Source organism: Halichoerus grypus, chromosome 13, assembly GCF_964656455.1.
Source record: "Halichoerus grypus chromosome 13, mHalGry1.hap1.1, whole genome shotgun sequence".
NCBI lineage: Eukaryota > Metazoa > Chordata > Mammalia > Carnivora > Phocidae > Halichoerus > Halichoerus grypus.
The window spans coordinates 63,436,925-63,455,620 of NC_135724.1; the positions used below are offsets into that span (position 1 = coordinate 63,436,925).

Below are 18,696 nucleotides of genomic sequence, written 5' to 3' on the forward strand. Positions count from 1 at the left end.
TTTTTGTTTTGGTTTCCTAAAATGTTGTGATATTTAGCATTCACAGACCACATTATAATTATTAATAAGTAGGTTTGTCTTCCCTTTAAGAATGTGAGTTCCTTAGGGTAAAACCTGAAGGCAATACTATATCTAGTTCTTCAAGACAAAAACAGTGCCTAGCAAGTCTCCAATATAGGTTTACAGGATGAATGAATGAATGAATGAATGAACTTTGTGGCCAGACGTTTCCAGGACTGGTTGTAAGAATCAGCCTCTGGCAACAGATCCCTCACTTTCAGACTGGCTATCGAATGAATGGTGTTCTGTTGTTCTCTCTGTCCAAGAACTTTCAATACTACCCCAAATGTACATAAATATTGGTGGGGTAAAATTGCTGCATAAGAGTCACTTTTACTATCAACTGATCTTAGACAAAATTTCAATGGTCTTAGACAAAATAAATGACTCAAATACATATTCATGGTGACACAGACTTGGTTTTCCAAAACCTCTAAACACAGCAATACACGTGCCAAAAAAAAAAAAAAAAAAATGAAATGCCCGCATAGTAGACTTGCCTGGTGAGCTCATCTTTCAGTAACCAGGAAGGTGAGAAGCAGGAGGCTATTACCTCACGGCCCCTCTAATGCACTATCAGTACTTGGCAGCAGCAGGTGCAAGGATTAACTCTGACTTAGGGCCAGCGAGAGATGTATTAACTCCTTCAGCTCATGAAAGGTTGTTGTTTAATTTCCTGAGACAGTAAATACCTTAGAAGGTGTCCCTGTGGCCCAAAAGATCCTGGGATGCCTAGTGGGCCGAGTGAGTTACCTACTTGGTCAGGGGGGAATGTGGTGCCCTGGGACGTGGATATTTAATAGCAGAGCAGCTAAACTTTGTAGAGGAAGGATGTGTTTTGCCCCCACCCACTACTGGCTTACACTTCCATAATTCTTTCTAGGTAAGCCAACACAATATCAGTTTTGAAGAGATTCAATGACTAATTCAGGTCATAAAAGGGCCATTTTGTAGCACAAAGTGTGAATGGTGGCAAATGATCCCTCAGAAGAAACGGGATTTTAACTTAAAAATACATTTTAGAATGTATTCCTACAAATCCCTATCCTCCTGCCATGTGACCTTGAGATGGTGGACATGAGCAAACGGGATTCTGCTTAATGTGGCAAAACAAGAGTAATAAATGGTTCTTTGAATTCTGACTTTGCATCATCTTATTTGGGGCTTTTAAGAGAGGAGTGTGACAGGCAATTGGGCTTTTAATAACCACTGAATGGACTGTTTACTCTCGTGCTAAAACCACAAATGTTTTATACAGTGGGAGGCACTTACTGACAGTATGTTTTTCATCGTAATCACAAAAATGTTGTATGCAATCAGCCAGTCCCAGTAGCGCAGGATGCTCTTGATGGGTTTCAGCAGCAAATCACCCCCAAAGAGCAGGAAATAGAAGCAGGCTACCAAGTAACCCATGCAAAAGATGCTGATCCTGGTTGTCCCCGTGATGAAGATGATTGTGAGGACAAACCAGAAGAGGTAGCTGAAGATGATCACTTTGGACATGTCTAAGTACGATCTGGAAAACAAGACCGAAACATCAAAGGACGACAACACACATAAATAAACAATTAAGGCAGGAGATTCTACTGTAATGAGGGACAGACTTCGTACCATCCATTTGACTCAATATGGAAGCACTTTGCAAGTCATACTGTGAGCTCTGTATTCATCTTTCATTTAACACTGCCTCATCTGTAGGCAATCCTCACCCTGTTAGTAATAGACGAATAGGTAAGTTGTGAAAACACTTAACAGTACCTTATTTGGGTCAAATTTCCCACACACAGCAGTATCTTCTGCCTATTACTAGAGTACTCAAAATTCCTCCCCGTCTTCCCATAGGAGGCATGAATAATTGTATGGCAAGGGTAAGTCTAAGATACAGAGGCCTCCTGAAGCAAGAGAACAGGTGAGACTGGATTCTATTAAATGAACTAGAAATCGATAGATAAAACAAGTTGTGTTACATCGAAGGTCTTACTGGAGGTGGAAATCCCTCCTTGCAGGTTAGAAGGCATTCTCACAAAGCACACACAGCCACGCTGAGGCTGGAGGCTCTGTCCAACACTCAGCCTCATTAGAGAAAGCTGTTCCTAAAAGGTACATTGTTGGATAAGCAAACTTCTTTGAACTTTACTCTTTTGGGAGTAAAATACTCAATCCTTTAAAATGCTTTCATGAAATTTCCCTCTCAAATATATTTCACCCTTCTTTGACGTTATAGCCAAAGGAGACTGTATAAAATGTTGGTATTTCTCAGCATCCCAGGAGCATCACTGGTGAAATCGGTGATTCATTTGAGACGTAATACCGGAATCCCACAGGGCCTTCCCGTGCGTGTGCGCATGCGCATGCGCGCGTGCACACTTTGAGTCAGCAGACTTGGCCTGCTGGCATTTTGAGTGAGTGTGCGTGCGGGTAGAAACGTGTGTGTTAGTGTAACATGTGCTTCCTGTGGATTTCCCTTCCTTGCCCACAGTTCATTCCTACTCCAGGTGCCCCAGCCTCTGCTCCTCAGCACTTAACCTGCTTCAGGCTCAGAAATCACAAGACCAAATTTGAAGGTCACATGGAAAACACCAGTCAAAGTGCCCCAAAGAGGACGCTCAGGGACCCCGGAGCAGATGCATGAGCCCTGGGGACATGTAGTGAGGTGAAGAGGCTGCTTTCCAGAGCTGCAGAGAAACATGTACCCGCAGAGAGGGCTCGGGGGATGCCGCGCCTCCCACAGCAAAGCGGTCGCTAGCTTCCTGCTCATGACTGTGGTGTGACAGGTTACTGCCTGAGATGCACTTTTCTGGCAGTCCTCACTGAGAAATGGAATTAAAAGCTTGAAATAATTCAGTTTTTCAAAGATACCACTCTAAAAATCAGTGGTGCACAAAATTTTCGAGTTGACGTTTTAGGTTTTTCAAGTACACTGTGGAGTTGAATACTTATCTTTCTCCAACTTTTCAACCTGATGTGATAAGGTATTTGATTTTGTTCTAGATTTCCTGTCACTGTGAATTGTTCAAGCATTGTCTGATTCATGATAAAACGTAAACACGTGCTGTTAACGATTTCTTGTGGATTTTACTGTTCTGCCTTCAGATAAAAACTTTTTTGCGAGCCTTGGTGGCTCAGTTGGCTAAGCGTCTGCCTTCGGCGCAGGTCGTGATCCCAGGATCCTGGGATCGAACCCCACATCAGGCTCCCTGCTCAGCGGGGGGTCTGCTTCTCCATCTGCCCCTCCCCTTGCTTGTGCTCTCTCTCAAATAAATAAATAAAATCTTAAAGAAAAAAACTTATTTTTCTCTCTTTCAATAGGTAAAAAGATCAGCTGCACTGATATTTTCTCTTAGTATCACAGAGAAGAGGTAAAAAGTGGAATTCATACCTTATATTAGTGGTTAGTGTGGTACATTATTCCTAAAAGGAATCTTCAGGTTTACATAGGTTCTCATTTTATTTCATTGTTTTATTGTTAATTTTAATTTTTATTATGTTTTAAAGATTTTATTGATTTGAGAGAGAGTGAGAGCATGAGCAGGGGGGAGGACAGAGGCAGAGGGAGAGGAAGAAGCAGACTCCCCACTGAGCAGGGAGCCCGACACTGGGCTCCATCCCAGGACCCTGAGATCAGGGCCTGAGCTGAATGCAGATGCTTAACCGACTGAGCAATGCAGGCACCTCTAGCTTATCATTTTAAAGCAAACTCACTTACTGGTTTGTTCAGTACATGCTAAGCTCTTAGGCCGCTGAGAGGCACAGATGGGCCTCAGCAGCCAGGTTTTGGAGCTAGGTTGATTGGGTTCAAATCCTTGCTCAGGCTGGGGGTGGGATAGGGTCTTCAAATAACAGTCCCATGCAAACACGATTCTCTGGGACTCAGAAGGCAGGGAGCAAATCTCAGGTGAGGAGAGACACACCGGCTGGTCCAAGACTGATCTCCACGCTGCGCACTGCTGCACAGCCTCTCCCTGGGACAACAGCAGACCCGGAGGGTGGATGCTAACTAGTGAGGATCAGGGAGTCCGGAGGTGCAGGGCTGGTGAGGAGGCATAGAAACCGCCCCCCCCCTTCTGGCCTTGACCACAGGGGGCAGAGCTGGACTGTGATTGCTGACCGTGGAGGCAGGGGCGCCCGCCATGATGGGGCAGCAGGTGAGAAAAAGCACGAAGACTTGGGAACCCAGAGAACACAGAAGGAACACAGAGTGAGAAATTTAGTCAGGTTCAAATGCAAACTCTGTTGAGGGGACAATCATGCTGCCAAGATCAGCTGCCACAAGAGGTAAGTGGAGGACAGAGAAGGTGCTCCAGTCTATGCCATACCACCCTGAACGCGCCCGATCTTGTCTGATCTCGGAAGCTAAGCAGGGTCGGGCCTGGTTAGTCCCTGGATGGGAGAAGGTGCTACAAGGGCAACCCACATACCAGAGAAGATAGCACGCCAGGGGAGTGACAGGATGGGACAGGCTGTGGTTCCCAGCCTGCCACGGTGTCCACTGAATATGGAGGACCAGGAGGAGGACAGGGGAAGGGGGAGAGGGTGGGGAATGGGGATCAGGAGGGACAGGGGATGAGGAATGGGGATCAGGAGGGACAGGGATGAGGAGGAGAGACCAAGGAGGAGGGACAGGGATGAGGAGGAGAGACCAAGGAGGAGGGACAGGGATGAAGAGGAGGAGGAAGAGAAGACAAAGATGAGGGACAGTGAGTCAGAGGAAGGGTCTCTGCCGGAGCACCAGGAGGCAATATCACGGGCCCCAGTCAGTTTGTGTGGGGAGAAGTGGAGGGAAACTGAGGGGAAATGTGTGGTTCATGCTGAGAAAAGCAGAAGCAGAACTGTAATTCAGAGACTCAGCCTCTTGACCACCGAGCCCTCTGTCTGCATTTATGAGGCTGGCGTGTACCATTAGCCGCGCAGTCTCCCAAGAATGGCGGAGAGAGAGTTGGAAGTGGAGCTACGTCCTCCAAGTGACACGCACACGCGAAGTGGCTTTGGACTTGCGCAGCCACCCTCACCTGCAGTGGATGAAATCTGGCACGGGGTTATGCTGGCTGAAGGAGGCCGCGTCAAGGTTCATGCAGATCTCCACGTTGTCCCCTGCCATGATCCGCACTGCAGCCTTGTTTTCGTCCTCGAAGATCTGCCTTTGCAGGGAGGCACACAGGAGCAGCATGAAGTCATCTGCGGGACAGAGGGATCGCTGAGTCACTTCTCCTCATCCAGGTTTCCATGATGCAGCAGACAGTCCCCGCAAGGGATGAGTGAGTCACATTCCCAAAGTTCCCAGTGTACAGTTCTCCCTGGATTCCAATCTAGGGGCCAAGTCCCACCTTGCCCCCCATGGAAGATGCAAGGGGGGGGCACAGTCACGGAAGAGTGCAAGTATCAGTTGATAATCCCTAGTCTCCTGACTTTCTTAAGGGATAATGTTTATTTGCATTTATCTCCACCAAAATTTGGAGGAAGCCAGTTGAATATGCTTCCCCATCTTTATTTTTTACCTGGGGTAGAGGCAGGCACTTGTGGTTTTCTTCATGCTCTCCATCCCCCATTGTGTTTGTAACTGGAAGCTTCCCAGAGTGGATGGACAGGGCAATGAAGGTGGGGAGCGCAGGTGAAGATCATGGCCAGTTATGGGCAGGCAGCCTCCCATACATTAAACCTGAATGTGTGGAGGCAGCATGGTCCCTCTGGAGGTGACCCTCTCGTCTTAGGTGGGGCTGCTCTGACGTTGGGATCATCAGCCCACCCTTGGAAGGGCTGGAGCTACAGTCTGGTGTTCGAGAGTCTGCAATTTGGGAGCATGTTCCTAGCTTCCACAGTCTTAGCATTAGCTTTGGTCTGTCCATGGTGGCAGCGTGAAAGAACCACTTTGCAAAAAACAAAGCCTCCCTCTGCAGTCTACCTTCTAGAAGGTGGATGAGTAGAGGTGTGTGTGTGTGTGTGGGGGGCAGCTGGAGAGTGGGTGTGTGCGTGTGTTGGGAGGTAAAATTACAGAAGTGGAGATGGTATTTCCAATGTTTATTTATTAATTTTGCAAATGGAGTGGGGGCCAGTAGAAGCCATTAAGGACTTGTGATATTAATGCATCAAGACAAGCTTTTACATGATCACCAAGTGCATTGGAGGAAGCAGGGGCACTGATGCACAGCACACCAAGAAGGATCAGCAAAGAGAAAACCAAACCCCAGTGCTCTGCGGTCCCATGGCTCCAACACTTACAGACAAGAAACACGGGGTTGGGCCGCACAATGAAGTCTGGGAAGTACAGCCACTTTATGATGTTGTCATTGAAGCTAGCACCCTTGAATCTCCATGGGTAATCTGCAGGGCGGAAGTGGTAAAGAGCAAAATCAATACGCTTCTTCCCTGCCCTTGTCCCAGCCGTCCACGACACAAGGGCTGATTGCAAGAGCAGCTGGCTTCCAGGGAAGGGCCCACGCACCTCTGCAAGGAGCCGCAGGGATGCCGATGCAGATGAAGTACTGGAAGGTGATGATGCATGACAGGAAGCAGCAGTACTTGGGCCAGATCTCTGCAATGGCCTTTCTTCTGCGCCGATATAAGACAGCGATAAGCCAGCAGGCGTGAATCATGGCATAGAAATCCATTCGCTGACCGATTACATTAACTGACATTAGGAAACAGGTCTGTGTAAGGATGAAAAGAGGCAAAAAAAAAAAAATCGGGTTTACAGGGAAGGGGAGTGGTGTCACCTGTCAGCCCTGTGCAGGTGGCTCAGAGACCTGCATTCCCGAAGGGGTGTCTGTCTACACATGTTCACCAAGCCTTGCCTCTGTGGGGTGTCTTACAGCGTGAAGACTAAAATCTTGTATAAATTGCTTCCAAGGAAATGAATGACTACATCACTGTGAATAAGAACCACTTCAAAAAAAAAAAAAACAAAACAAACAAAACAAAACAAAACAAAAACAACAAAAAAAAGAACCACTTCAAACTGTGAAGAGAATACAGCTACGCTCTCTTCGTGAAACACCACTGTTCCAAATCCTTTCTATTAAGAGGCAGGACTACATCAACCATTTCAGGTCAAACCAGTTCATTTTGGCGAAAGTTAAACTCTCAGAATGCACAAAACACAAAGAAGATTTGTAATACATTAAAGAAGCCAGTGAAAATGACAAAGTGATATCCATGCATCTGCAAGGCTACAGAGATCCAGAGAGGCCAAGTTCGCTGCGGCAGAGTAGGGAGCAGTGATCTTGGTCTTAGAAAACTTTCAACCAGGCCAGGTGAACCCTTCAGCAGAATGTCCTCATGCTGATCTTGAGGAGACAGTCATCAGAGTACAGAGATGGACAAGTAAGCTCTAGCGGCCAACTGGCCAAAAAAAGCAATTGGGATTTTCACAGAAAACAACAACAACAACAACAACAAAAAAACCAACCCACATCAGCAAGGAAACTCACCTCCAGACCAAACTTGTAGAAGAAGTAATTTATGAAATATTTGGCACAATTAATAAGTCCATCATCAAGATGGAGTCTTGTAATGTCATGAAAGATGGTTTTAGACACTGGGGCCGTGAGGTTGTTTCGACCTCGATAGTATTCCTGATGGCGGTAAATTGTAACCTCAAAGGCCAGAATGGCCAACATCAGGAGATTATTCTACAAAGCAAGAAAACACAGTTGTGTGAAGCCAAACGCTTTAGCTTGGTCACCTTAAGTAACCCCCATAATCAATCCTTTTTTTTCACATTCTTGGTGTCTAAAAGAACAATGCTTTATAAAATCCCACCTCTATCGAAGTCCTGAATTCAATGTTCATTTTCTCTATGGTATAGTAACAAGGTGGGGCTAACTGCACTGTGCAATCAGGGTAATTTCCAGGATGCTAGGATCTAGAATCTCTAGACAGCAGGCCAGTGACGCTCATTCCTGTTTCTGGAAAAGAACACTAGCCATAGGAAGATGCAGTGACCAGTTGCCTTGGGAGGGCGGTCCAAACTTGATTGCAACTTGAAGTGCAAAATGATACAGGGCCATCTGGGAAACAGATGAAGCTGCAGGGGAGGTCTTTCAACACCTCGGAAATTTGGCTAGGGAGAGCCGCAGACTGACAAGCATGCTGCTGACCATAACATAATCATAGTAATGATGAAAATAGTTCATGTTGACGGTACCGCATGTGCTATTCTGATTGCTCTTTTCAAATATCAGTTTATTTTAGCCTTATAACAGTTCTTGACGGTGGGTAGCATTTGTATTGCTGCAAATCATGTCTGTCCTATGAGAAAAAAATGGGAAAGCTACCCACAAAAATGGGACCCTTAGTATTTTTAAAAATTCCAGGTGATGAGTATAAATGCTTTATTTCTAAGTGCTTCTGTGTGGTATGAAGACAGCTCAGATTATCCATCAAAGTAAAATGGGAATAGTCTGAAGCATATTGCTTTCATTAATGTTTGTTTTGACTATTTGCAAAGTTTCTTTTCAAAGATAGGTTGTTAAAAATTGTATTATCTCTAATGATAACTAGCTGAAATTTTAAATAAAAACTTGAAGAAAAAATTATATTACCTTTCAGCATAATATAGGTCTTTTATTATACATTGTAGAGAAACAATTAGACAACAAACATTTCTCATAAATGCTCTACCTGCTTCTCAGGAATAATCGCTATAGACAATTTCGTATATTTTACTTGGTATTTTTCCTTGTATCTAGAAGAGATCACACTATGCATGGTGTACTGAAATTTGCCCTTTTTTAAAAGCTAATATAATTTGGATGTCTTTCAACATCTCACATTATCAGTCTACCTCAATCTTTTGGTGGTTATATAGTCTATATATTCTAGTGAATATATTTGTCATACTTTATTCAATCAATCTCAAACTACTCGATCAATTTCTTTTCAGCACAATGCAACACTGATGGTAATGTTTAGTCATTTGTTTCAAAGGTGACTCCAAATGTCACGTAAAAAGGCAAGGTTACTATCAGATACGATATCAGAGGTCTCAAGGCAAAGGCTCTCAGGCGTTAACGGTGCAGAGGGGCAGGCGAAGTACGAGGGAGGCCTTACCCTCAGGTAGACAAGCAGAGGGGAAGACTTCCTCAGGCCCACCCATTCTGTTGGATCAATAGGAGCACTGTAGAGCTGAGACTTGTTCAACTGGTGGATGGGTATATTCGTTTGGTTTTCATTTGGCTGAAAAGAAGAGAACAAAGAGTTTTAAAAAATGGTTGCAGAGATTGGAGGAGTTCAGATTTTTCTCCTCAAGCTTTGTGCAAAGGGACACAGTGTGACCAGGAGGGAAAGATCCACTTCAGGGGGGCGATCTCAGCAGGGGAAGAAGACTAGGGCCAGGATGTATCCAACATGGCTGAGGTGACTGAAAGGCCGGACAGAATGTGCTTGGGGGTGTGGGCTCCCCAAAATCTGTGTCACTTCCCTAAAGACCAGGCAAGAGGAGTCCCCTGTCTTTGAGGCTCACCAAGGAACAATTAACAGAAAAGTTCTCAGGCTTAATGGTTTGCAGCTGGTACAACATTTTGCAGACGATGATCACACACGTCCAGACAGTGCAGACACTCGAAGCCAGACGGCGCAGCTTGGCGTATGGCAGAGCAAAAGCCCAAGAAATCAAAAAGACATAGTTGAACAGAGACACCTGAAAAGATAAAATCAGAAATGGGGACAAAAATACATAACATGGCACAAGAGTCACAAAATGTGGCAACTCGATTTATTCAGTTTGGCAAAGTCTGACTGAACTCCTGGCATGTTCGAGGCATTGCCCTAGTTGTGTGTGTGTGTGTGTTGGGGGGGGGGTCTTGTATGACAGAAAGATACATAACCAGATGATGTCAATATAGCATAGCAGTGTCTCAACTATAGATGGGAACAGGCTCCTGTGAGAAGACCCAGAAGGGGTCCTTGGCCCCATCTGGAGTGCCCAGAGCATTTTCTGGAAGGGATCCTGCCTGAGCTGGGCCTTGAAAGATGCATAAAGTTAGCCAGGCCAAGAAAGGTGAGAGGTGCCTTCCAGGTAAAGGATGTACAGGTACAAAAAGGAAAGCATGATGGAGCATGGAAGGGACAGGTGACCACAGACAACTGGAAATTCTGGACTTGAACATGGTGAATGGCAGCAGTAAATGAGGCTGGAGATGCAACTGAGAGTCACACTTTATGGACCCCTTTTAAACCACGCTATGGCCTGGGAACCCTCTGTGCGGAAAATAGAGGGTCAAGACTTACCAGCAAAAATCTTAAGGAAAGATTTTCATTTTGTTGAAATAAGTATAACTGAAGAATGAAGATGTACCCATGGGAGTTCAGTAAGAGGTGAGGAGACCCACTCATGGGTACTGCCAGGAGAACACGACCAGGGCCCAACTAGGGCTGTGGAGCAGGATGGAGAGGAGTCACAGATTTGAGATGAGAAGTAAAACTACCTGGAGTTGTTGACTGTTTGGCCGGATGGTGGCAATGGCTGGGGTAAAGGAGGGGGTGTAAGGAACGCCTCCCAGGTTTCTGGCTTGGGAGCCAGAGCCCTGAGAGGATAATCGTGCCACTACTGAGACAGGATCTTGGTGGGGGTGGGGGGCAGGTATGAAGAGGGAGGCAGTGACTTCAACTTGCTTTAGACTCTGTGTGTGTTGATCAATCTGGTAAGATGTCCAATCATTTCCAATGGTTCTCCATAGCCAACAGTTCATGGAACAATATAGAAGCACAGCCATTTCACTCATCCGTGGAAAACACTCATGTGATTAAAATAAGATCTGGATATTGTTAAAATAATGTCATAAGAACACTTAATATAATCAGCATGAATTAATTAACATTAATAGCACATACTCAGTTGATAAAATTCAACATGTAGCCAGGGCTAAGTACTGTGGGCTATAAAACGTATGGTCACCTGATTGGCTGACAAAACTACACAAGAAATGAGGAGACTCCGGGACAGTATTTAATTCTGTAATTTAGTAGCCACTACTTTTCTACTTAACTACTTGTCACTGTCCAGGCAAGGAACCTCTCTGAGAATGAAGCGCTGAAGTATTAGGGTAGTAAGAAATGCCTTTCAGAATTAATTGAGGAGGAAAGAAATACCGCCTTGTGAACTCTACAGCGCTTACAAACACAATAAATTTTACATTTTAAAAAAAATTTTTTTTATTGTTATGTTAATCCCCATACATTACATCATTAGTTTTAGATATAGTGTTCCATGATTCATTGTTTGTGCATAACACCCAGTGCTCCATGCAGAACGTGCCCTCCTCAATACCCATCACCAGGCTAACCCATCCTCCCAACCCCCTCCCCTCTAGAACCCTCAGTTTGTTTTTCAGAGTCCATCGTCTCTCATGGTTCTTCTCCCCCTCCGATTTCCCCCCCTTCATTCTTCCCCTCCTGCTACATTCTTCTTCTTCTTTTTTTCTTTCTTAACATATATTGCATTATTTGTTTCAGAGGTACAGATCTGAGATTCAACAGTCTTGCACAATTTACAGCGCTTACCAGAACACATACCCAAATATTTTGATTGGCTAAATGACTATTCCTTCGTCATCAGCCAGTGTCAAATTAACTTGGATATTTAAAAACATTTCTTTTCTCCTCAATTAATTCTGTAAGCCTATTAAGGCTACTATGAATTTAAGTTTCTTTGTTATTCTTTTTAGTATGCATTTAAGGCACTGAGCATAAAAACAGCACAATGAATTTACATAGAACTCTTAATATTTTGAGTGTTAGAGAAAGATACATTTTATGAAGTCCTAACTAGGCTCAAGGTAGCATATCCTGTGTGGATTCCTGGCCTCAAGAAACACATGGGGTAGTGCCAGTGAGAACCATGTAGACAGTCATGACAATATGGTGGAGGGGGTGTCTGCCTGGGCTGAGGCTAGCTGTATGGGAGCACGGGGCTGATCAGCTAGTCCAGGGTTAGGGAAGACTGTCCATGAGTGTTCAATCTAAACTGAGGCCGGAGGTACAAATGGGAGTTTGCCAGGCAGGGGAACAGCATGTGTGAGACCTTCTGGCAAGGGAGAGCATGGGGTGGACATCCTTGGAGTAGCAAGTGGCTCACCATGAGAGCAGTGTGATCAGGGCTCCCTCAGAGGGCTTTGGAATCCACCTAGGCTAGGGTGTCTAGGAAAGAAAGTGGCGAAGTGGTCCAGGGAGAGATCATGAGGGTCCTGTAGCTAATGCTTGTGAGGACAGGAGAGCTGTTGAAAGTTTTTGAGTCGAGGATTAACATGAACATATTTAGGCACTGGAAAGACTGTTGTGGCTGCAAGATGGAATCCATACTGGCAGGAGGAGAGATTGGGGCATGGATGGGCATCTGGTAGAGTAATCTAAAAGGGAAATGACGTGGAGATAGGGGGCTCAGTTTTAGAGATGTTGAAGGTGCTTTTGGGACACTCAAGGATGAGGTCATGTCCAGCTGTGACTTGAAGATACAGGCCTAGAGTTCAAAGACCAGATGGGATGAAGGCACAGATTTACAATTCTTGCATGTAGATGGTGAGTGAACCACAGGAGCTCATGAGACCACTCACAGAAGGTCTAGAATCAGAAAAAGGGGCTGCAGTTAGAACCTAGAGAAGAGAGGAGTTGGTAGGAAGAGAAACAGCCCATGAATGAGGCAGAAGGGAGGGGCTGGGGAAGTGTGCTGTTTTGGAAGACAACAGAAGCTCTTCAAGGACAAGGAAATGATTGTCAATAGCCAATGTCATAGAGAATCAAGTAAAATGAGGCCTGAACAGTGTCTGTGAGGTGGGAAAACAGACTCGGAGAAGCACCATACTTCGTCCAACATAAACATGGTTGATGATGGTCTTATCCTTTCCCTGATGGTGGGAATGTCGTGGAATGTACTCAAAAATTTTACAAAAGACAAATATCTGGGCCCCAACCAATATCTGATGAAGCAGAATTTCTAGGGAAATCACTGGTCATCCATGTATCTAACACGTGTCCACATGATTCTTATTATCAAGAAATTTGGGGAAGTAATTTTATGCCATATGCCTTCCTCACAAAACACTTTTCCACAAATCGTCACTTTCTCTGAATATAAACTTCTAAGGCTTGAGGCCACCACCTTGAGAGAGGAGCCCCTGAGAACTGTGGTCCCCGCTGTGCACTGGCCCAGCTGGCCTCCTCCCTCAGAGCACCTGCAGCCTCGGTGACCGCCTCCACGGTACGACCCCTACATGACACGCCCCTCCCTTGCACCCACAGCCTCCTGGGATGCCTCTAATATGACTTTGGTTTCGTTTGCCAGCCATGACCATCTGACAGCAAGCCAAGGCAAGAAATGTGTCTTTCATGCCTTTGTGCCAACATCTAGTGGAGTATAAGCATTCAATTTATTGTAATTTAGTTTAAGTGCATAATAGACGCTAAATGAATGGTTAGTGAGAGTGAAAATAATAATGAAACATCAATTGACATGTAGGGTAAATCTCAAGCTTGCAAAGACGTTTTATTTCCTTCAGCCAGTAAACTCTACTGAGCTGCCACAATTGTCCAGGCCCCATAGGAGCTGCTCAGGATGCTAAAATAAGGTGTGATCCCTTCCTCAAAGAATAACCTGATCTCTCAGAGCTTTCTAGGAAACTTTGAAATTGGAAACATAGCTGCATATAAAAAAAAAGATGACAATGTTATATGTATATTTAAAATCTAGGTCCTTCCAAAGTGGTGTCCCTCTGGTAAGAGATAATGTTGTAAAAGAACGGCCTCTATAATAAATTCTTTCTCATGGTCTCTTCTTCCTCTAATGCCCATGATGATAACCTTATAAAGGTTTAATGTTTGACCCCAAAATGACCTGAGAAATGACTCTGAAATTTTGTGAAAACAAGCAGCCTGCTGATGGCCTTGGATAAGGAAGAAGATTTCACTGGGGTCGTTGACTTTGTTCTCATTTTGCCATTTACTGATCAGCAATTTTTGAGAAAAGATATCTTTTGTACAAATCAAAATTAATAAGCTATGAATGGAAACTATATGTAGCAAATGTCATCACTGACGGGCTTCTCTGGTTGAGGATGAGCCAAGCCTTCAAAGAAGAAGAGGCCCCTGAATGTATAAATCAGCAGCTCAGAGGTGCACAATGTCAGGGGCTGCTGGTCACAGGTGAACAATGCCCCTGGAATGTGCGGCATAGCTTCCTTCCTGCCCCCGCCCTGTGTGAACCCTAGACACTTGTCTTTGTTATAAGCAGATAAGATTCAGACATATCATAGCCTGGATTTGGCACATGGCTCCTTACAAGAATCAGTGTTTGTCTTTCTTCCCCAACTGTACTCATTAGCATAGAAAGAGTTCAGTTGAAACCTCGTGAGGCAGCAAGTTAGAACCAATGGAGGCAAAACCTTCCAAAATGAGGTGCTAGCCAGCCATGAAATTTCAAAGCAAAACTGTTGATGGGAAACCATTTAGAGGGCTTTTCAAGCTCTCTGGGAGGGTACAAATGGATCAAGATGGTGAAGCTGACAGGAGGGAGTGTGAAGAAATTTCTTCATAGGAGGTGCTTCTGTCAGTGCCCACCCCCCACAAGATGATGGGGTAGGAAGGAAGGGATGCTACATTCTCTACCCAAACCCCAAGCAAGGAGCTTCAAGCAGTACCATGCAGAGATGCTAATTTGTGTATTCTGGAGTCTGGACACCGATGGCCAACTTCACCCAGAAAATCCAGCTGGTACGGATTTGGTGACTAGGACAGGAGTTGCCTCATTGCGAGACATATACACTAGCAGAGTACAGACTGCATGAGAGCAGCCCTTAGACCTGAAGGGGGAAGAGAGAGGGCGGGAGCCGTCCTATGTCCTGCTCAGGAGCACTGCCTGCACAGGGGACGAGACTCCAACAGAAAGGGCCAGGAGGAGCAGATGCCGGAAACCAGGCGCTAGAGGAGCCCCCTGAGAGAAAGGGGAGATTTAATCAGCCCCAGGCCACTGTGAGGCCATCCTAAGAAAGCACACCTCCATTCTCACCTGAGGCTGTGGTTCAGCATGGGAGGCCTTATAACGCAAGTTAGTTCACTGGAAGGAAGGGCAGAGAGGGAGGCAGTGAAGGGTGTGTGTGTGAGAAAGAAAGAGGCTGCTAGAAGAGGAAACGCTTCTACCTGGTAAGAGATCAGAGTTTGGTGCTGGTGAGGATGCAGAGAAAGGGGAACCCTCGTGCACTGTTGGTGGGATTGCAAACTGGTGCAGCCACTGTGGAAGACAGTATGGAGCTTCCTCAAAAAGTTAAAAACAGATCATCTACCCTATGGTCCAGCAATCGCACTGCTAGGTATTTACCTGAAGAATACAAAAACACTGATTCAAAGGGATACGTGCACCCTGATGTTTATAGCAGCATTATTTACAATAGCCTAATTATAGAAACAGACCAACTATCCATCAACTAATGAATGGATAAAGAAGATGTGGTATTGGAGTATTACTTAGCCATAAAAAAGAATGAAATCTTGCCATTGGCAATGATGTGGATTGAGATAGAACATATTATGCTAAGCAAAATAAGTCAGTCAAAGAAAGACAAATACCATGTAATTTCATTCATCTGTGGAATTTAAGAAGCAAAACAAATGAGCAAAGGGTAAAAAGAGAGAGAGAGAGAGGCAAAGCAAGAAACAGACTTAACTGTAGAGAACACAATGATGGTCACCAGAGGGGAGGTGGGTGGGGGATGGGTGAAGTAGGTGACAGGGATTAAGGAGGGCACTTGTGATGAGCACCTGGTGTTATATGGAAGTGCTGAATCAGTATAGTGTACATCTGAAACTAATATCACACTGTATGTTAGCTCACTAGAATTTAAATAAAAACTTAACAAAATAAAAAAGAAAAGAGTCTTCTATCTTCATGAGGAAAAAAAGAGATCAGAGTGTGGTTCTTTTCTGTGACCGTACAAGTCTAAATAATGAAGAGATTCTGTTCACTCTCTGAGGTAACTATAGGACTTTCTATTACCTGGGAATGATCAGAAAGTTTTGCAGTCAGGGGCATGGAGAAAACTTTCTCTGTAGAATACATTTTAAAGGGACAGTAGAGGTCTGAAATGAGGTGATTTTTATGATTACAGCCCACGTGTTCTGATCGCTTGATACTGCAGTGACGTTAATAAGAATCAGTCATGAGGGGAAGCCCAGAGGCTAAAGTCAGTGCATAGAGGAGACACCTCATGATGTCCAAGGATCAGGCAGGAGCTCACCCTTTGGGGCCGGAAACCCCTTATGCAGGTGGGATAACAGGATGTGAAACTAGGGTGACACACTTTGGGGTTAACCTTCTCACAAGGGGATTCTGGCAGATGTTAGCAGCAATGGGAGCAGTATTTCTCTGAGGCATGAGCATCTGATGTGCTTTAAAGTTATAAGTGAAAGAGATGGAATTAGGGAGGAAAGTTCTGGGTGAATCCTAGAGAAGGAAATGGTCATATGCCATCAAAGGCCTTTTTCCTACTGGTGTAACAGGATGAACAGGTCATGATGCTTTATCAACTTGATAGTCTAGGAACAAGACATTCTCGGGACTCATTAGGATGATTTTAACAAATATATGCCTGCCTTTCGTTTAGGATTTGTAAGAGGTGGTATCATTGAACTCTTCCTTTCTCTTTCTGAACTCCATAGGATGGATTTCAGATAGTGGATTTTCTGTGCCCTACTCACACTAACTTCTTTCATTTAATGCCCACTGGCATCATAAAATGTCTTCTCTGCAACAACTTCTCATGCCGTCCGAAGACATCTGTACATCGGATTTGGTTAATTCCGAAATGGACTTTGCTATTTGTAGCCAAATGCCTTCTCTTGCCCTTCTTCGTTGCTCTTTAATTCTCTATCCTCGAATTCTTTCTGAATTGGTCAATTTACGTCTACAGTTAAAATGCTTAAACATCTTTGTCTTCAATGAATACACATAGTAGGCTAGATTTTAGTTCTAATTAATGTATAGACTGTTAACAGTGGAGTGCATGTCCCTTTCTGCTATAAATCTCACAGGTAGAGTAGTTTCTGTTTTTATTCCCACCTGGCAGTGATAATGGATCCATTCCAGATGGTTTGTGTGAAGTAGAGAATGTTCTAGTTTAGACTGGGGAGTTCACATTAAGGTTCATCTCTTAGTTACCTACTTGTGAACCTTTTAGGTTTATGTTGTTGTAGTTGTAATATGATGTTATTATTTAACTTTTTAAAAATTAGAGGCAGGAGTTCCCTGACTGAATTTGTAGAGGGCAAAGACTCTTTGAATTGTCACTCAACACTAGTCCAGGGAAACGAGAAGTATGTGTAAATTATCTGCTGAATAAATTGAAAGGAGCTAATCTCTTCATAGTCAGCAGTAAATAATTGTTGGCTGAACGATGCCTCCCCTCCTTCTAGATGAGAAAACAGAACTGCAATACAATGTTGACACATGGTGTCTTGTCTCAAAACAACCAACAATAAACAAGGTGAACTCTGGCACAGATTTTATTAAATTTGGGAAGCTGAGTTTACTCCTTGGTAACATAAACGGGCATATTACTGTTTTCCTCACAGAGAGTTTACGCACACGTAGTACAGAAGGGCAGCCTGCTCTCGCACAATTCAACTAAAGACTCCACGGCAGTAAGTAACCCTTCTGATATGACCAAGCCAACGAGGAACTAAGCCAGGAGCTTCTTTCTGCGCTGCTATGTTTCCCACATCTCAGGACAACTGCCCTTTGGTTTTCTGCATGTCAAAGTGTATGTGCTGTCTTAGAGCCTTGGTGTTCTAATTTAATGGGGATTTCATTTAAAATAAAATCATGGACAGTTGGGAAAGGAAAATGATGACCCACTGTGGTTTTGTCTGGCCTGAAGATACAACAAATGTTCACTTGCCTCTTTCACAGAAACCCAGATGATGTACGATGAAACAATTTTGATGATATGTAACTCCAAAATCCACCACATGAACACCTGCAGCTTGTGGAAATACTCCAGGAATTTTAAGAAGAGCACAGTGAGGCGGTCAATCACCAGATGCCATTTGTTCCTTAAATCTGCAAAATAGGAAATTCATCCAAGGGCATAAAACGTTGTGTTTTTTTTTTTTTTTTTTTTTGCATTATTATTTAAAGCAGATCTTGTAACATTCAGGTTAGAAGGAGAAGCTGCAAAATAATAGTAATGGATGAATTCTAAGAATATCAAAATCTGGAGGAATGGGGTCTAAAAAATCCCACATCATGATGATTTAGATGTCATGCACCAAGACTCTGAAGGACAAGGTTGCTCTCCTTAAATTCATTAAATCAGCATGAAGGAGTATTTCTTGACCTTATTTACTCTTATTTACTTTATTCCCTAATTTCTTGGGAATATTAGGTAACTGAGCTCCCTTGAAATGACATTTATCTTGCAACGACTGTGCTTCCGTAAGTTCCGGGAGCTTAAAGAGGGAGTGGACAAAGCTCACTGGTCACCCTGTTGTAGCGAGCGGCAAGAGCCTGCTCCTCGTTGCAACTGAGAGTGAACACTGAGTGTCTGAATGACCCAGTCCCAGTTCACGAAATGGGGTCAGACTCACCCTAATCATAATTTTTAATCATATTAGTCATCTCCTTCTTTCCACCTTGTGCTAAGTAGTAATATTTTGCAG

The 18,696-nt window shown here is 44.2% G+C and overlaps 1 protein-coding gene across 3 annotated transcripts in view; it reads right to left on the reverse strand.

Moving 5' to 3' along the window:
• PIEZO2 (piezo type mechanosensitive ion channel component 2) overlaps window positions 1–18,696 on the reverse strand; it is a 492,797-nt gene that overhangs the window by 79,764 nt on the left and 394,337 nt on the right. For all 3 annotated transcript variants that reach the window (XM_078060633.1, XM_078060632.1, XM_078060634.1), the window contains 8 exons: window positions 17,937–18,097; window positions 9,518–9,694; window positions 9,106–9,231; window positions 7,485–7,685; window positions 6,500–6,704; window positions 6,277–6,378; window positions 5,070–5,235; window positions 1,333–1,576 (listed from right to left, as the gene is read on the reverse strand). In XM_078060633.1, the coding sequence (XP_077916759.1) occupies window positions 1,333–1,576; window positions 5,070–5,235; window positions 6,277–6,378; window positions 6,500–6,704; window positions 7,485–7,685; window positions 9,106–9,231; window positions 9,518–9,694; window positions 17,937–18,097 (1,382 nt within the window). The remainder of the gene's footprint in view (window positions 1–1,332; window positions 1,577–5,069; window positions 5,236–6,276; window positions 6,379–6,499; window positions 6,705–7,484; window positions 7,686–9,105; window positions 9,232–9,517; window positions 9,695–17,936; window positions 18,098–18,696) is intronic.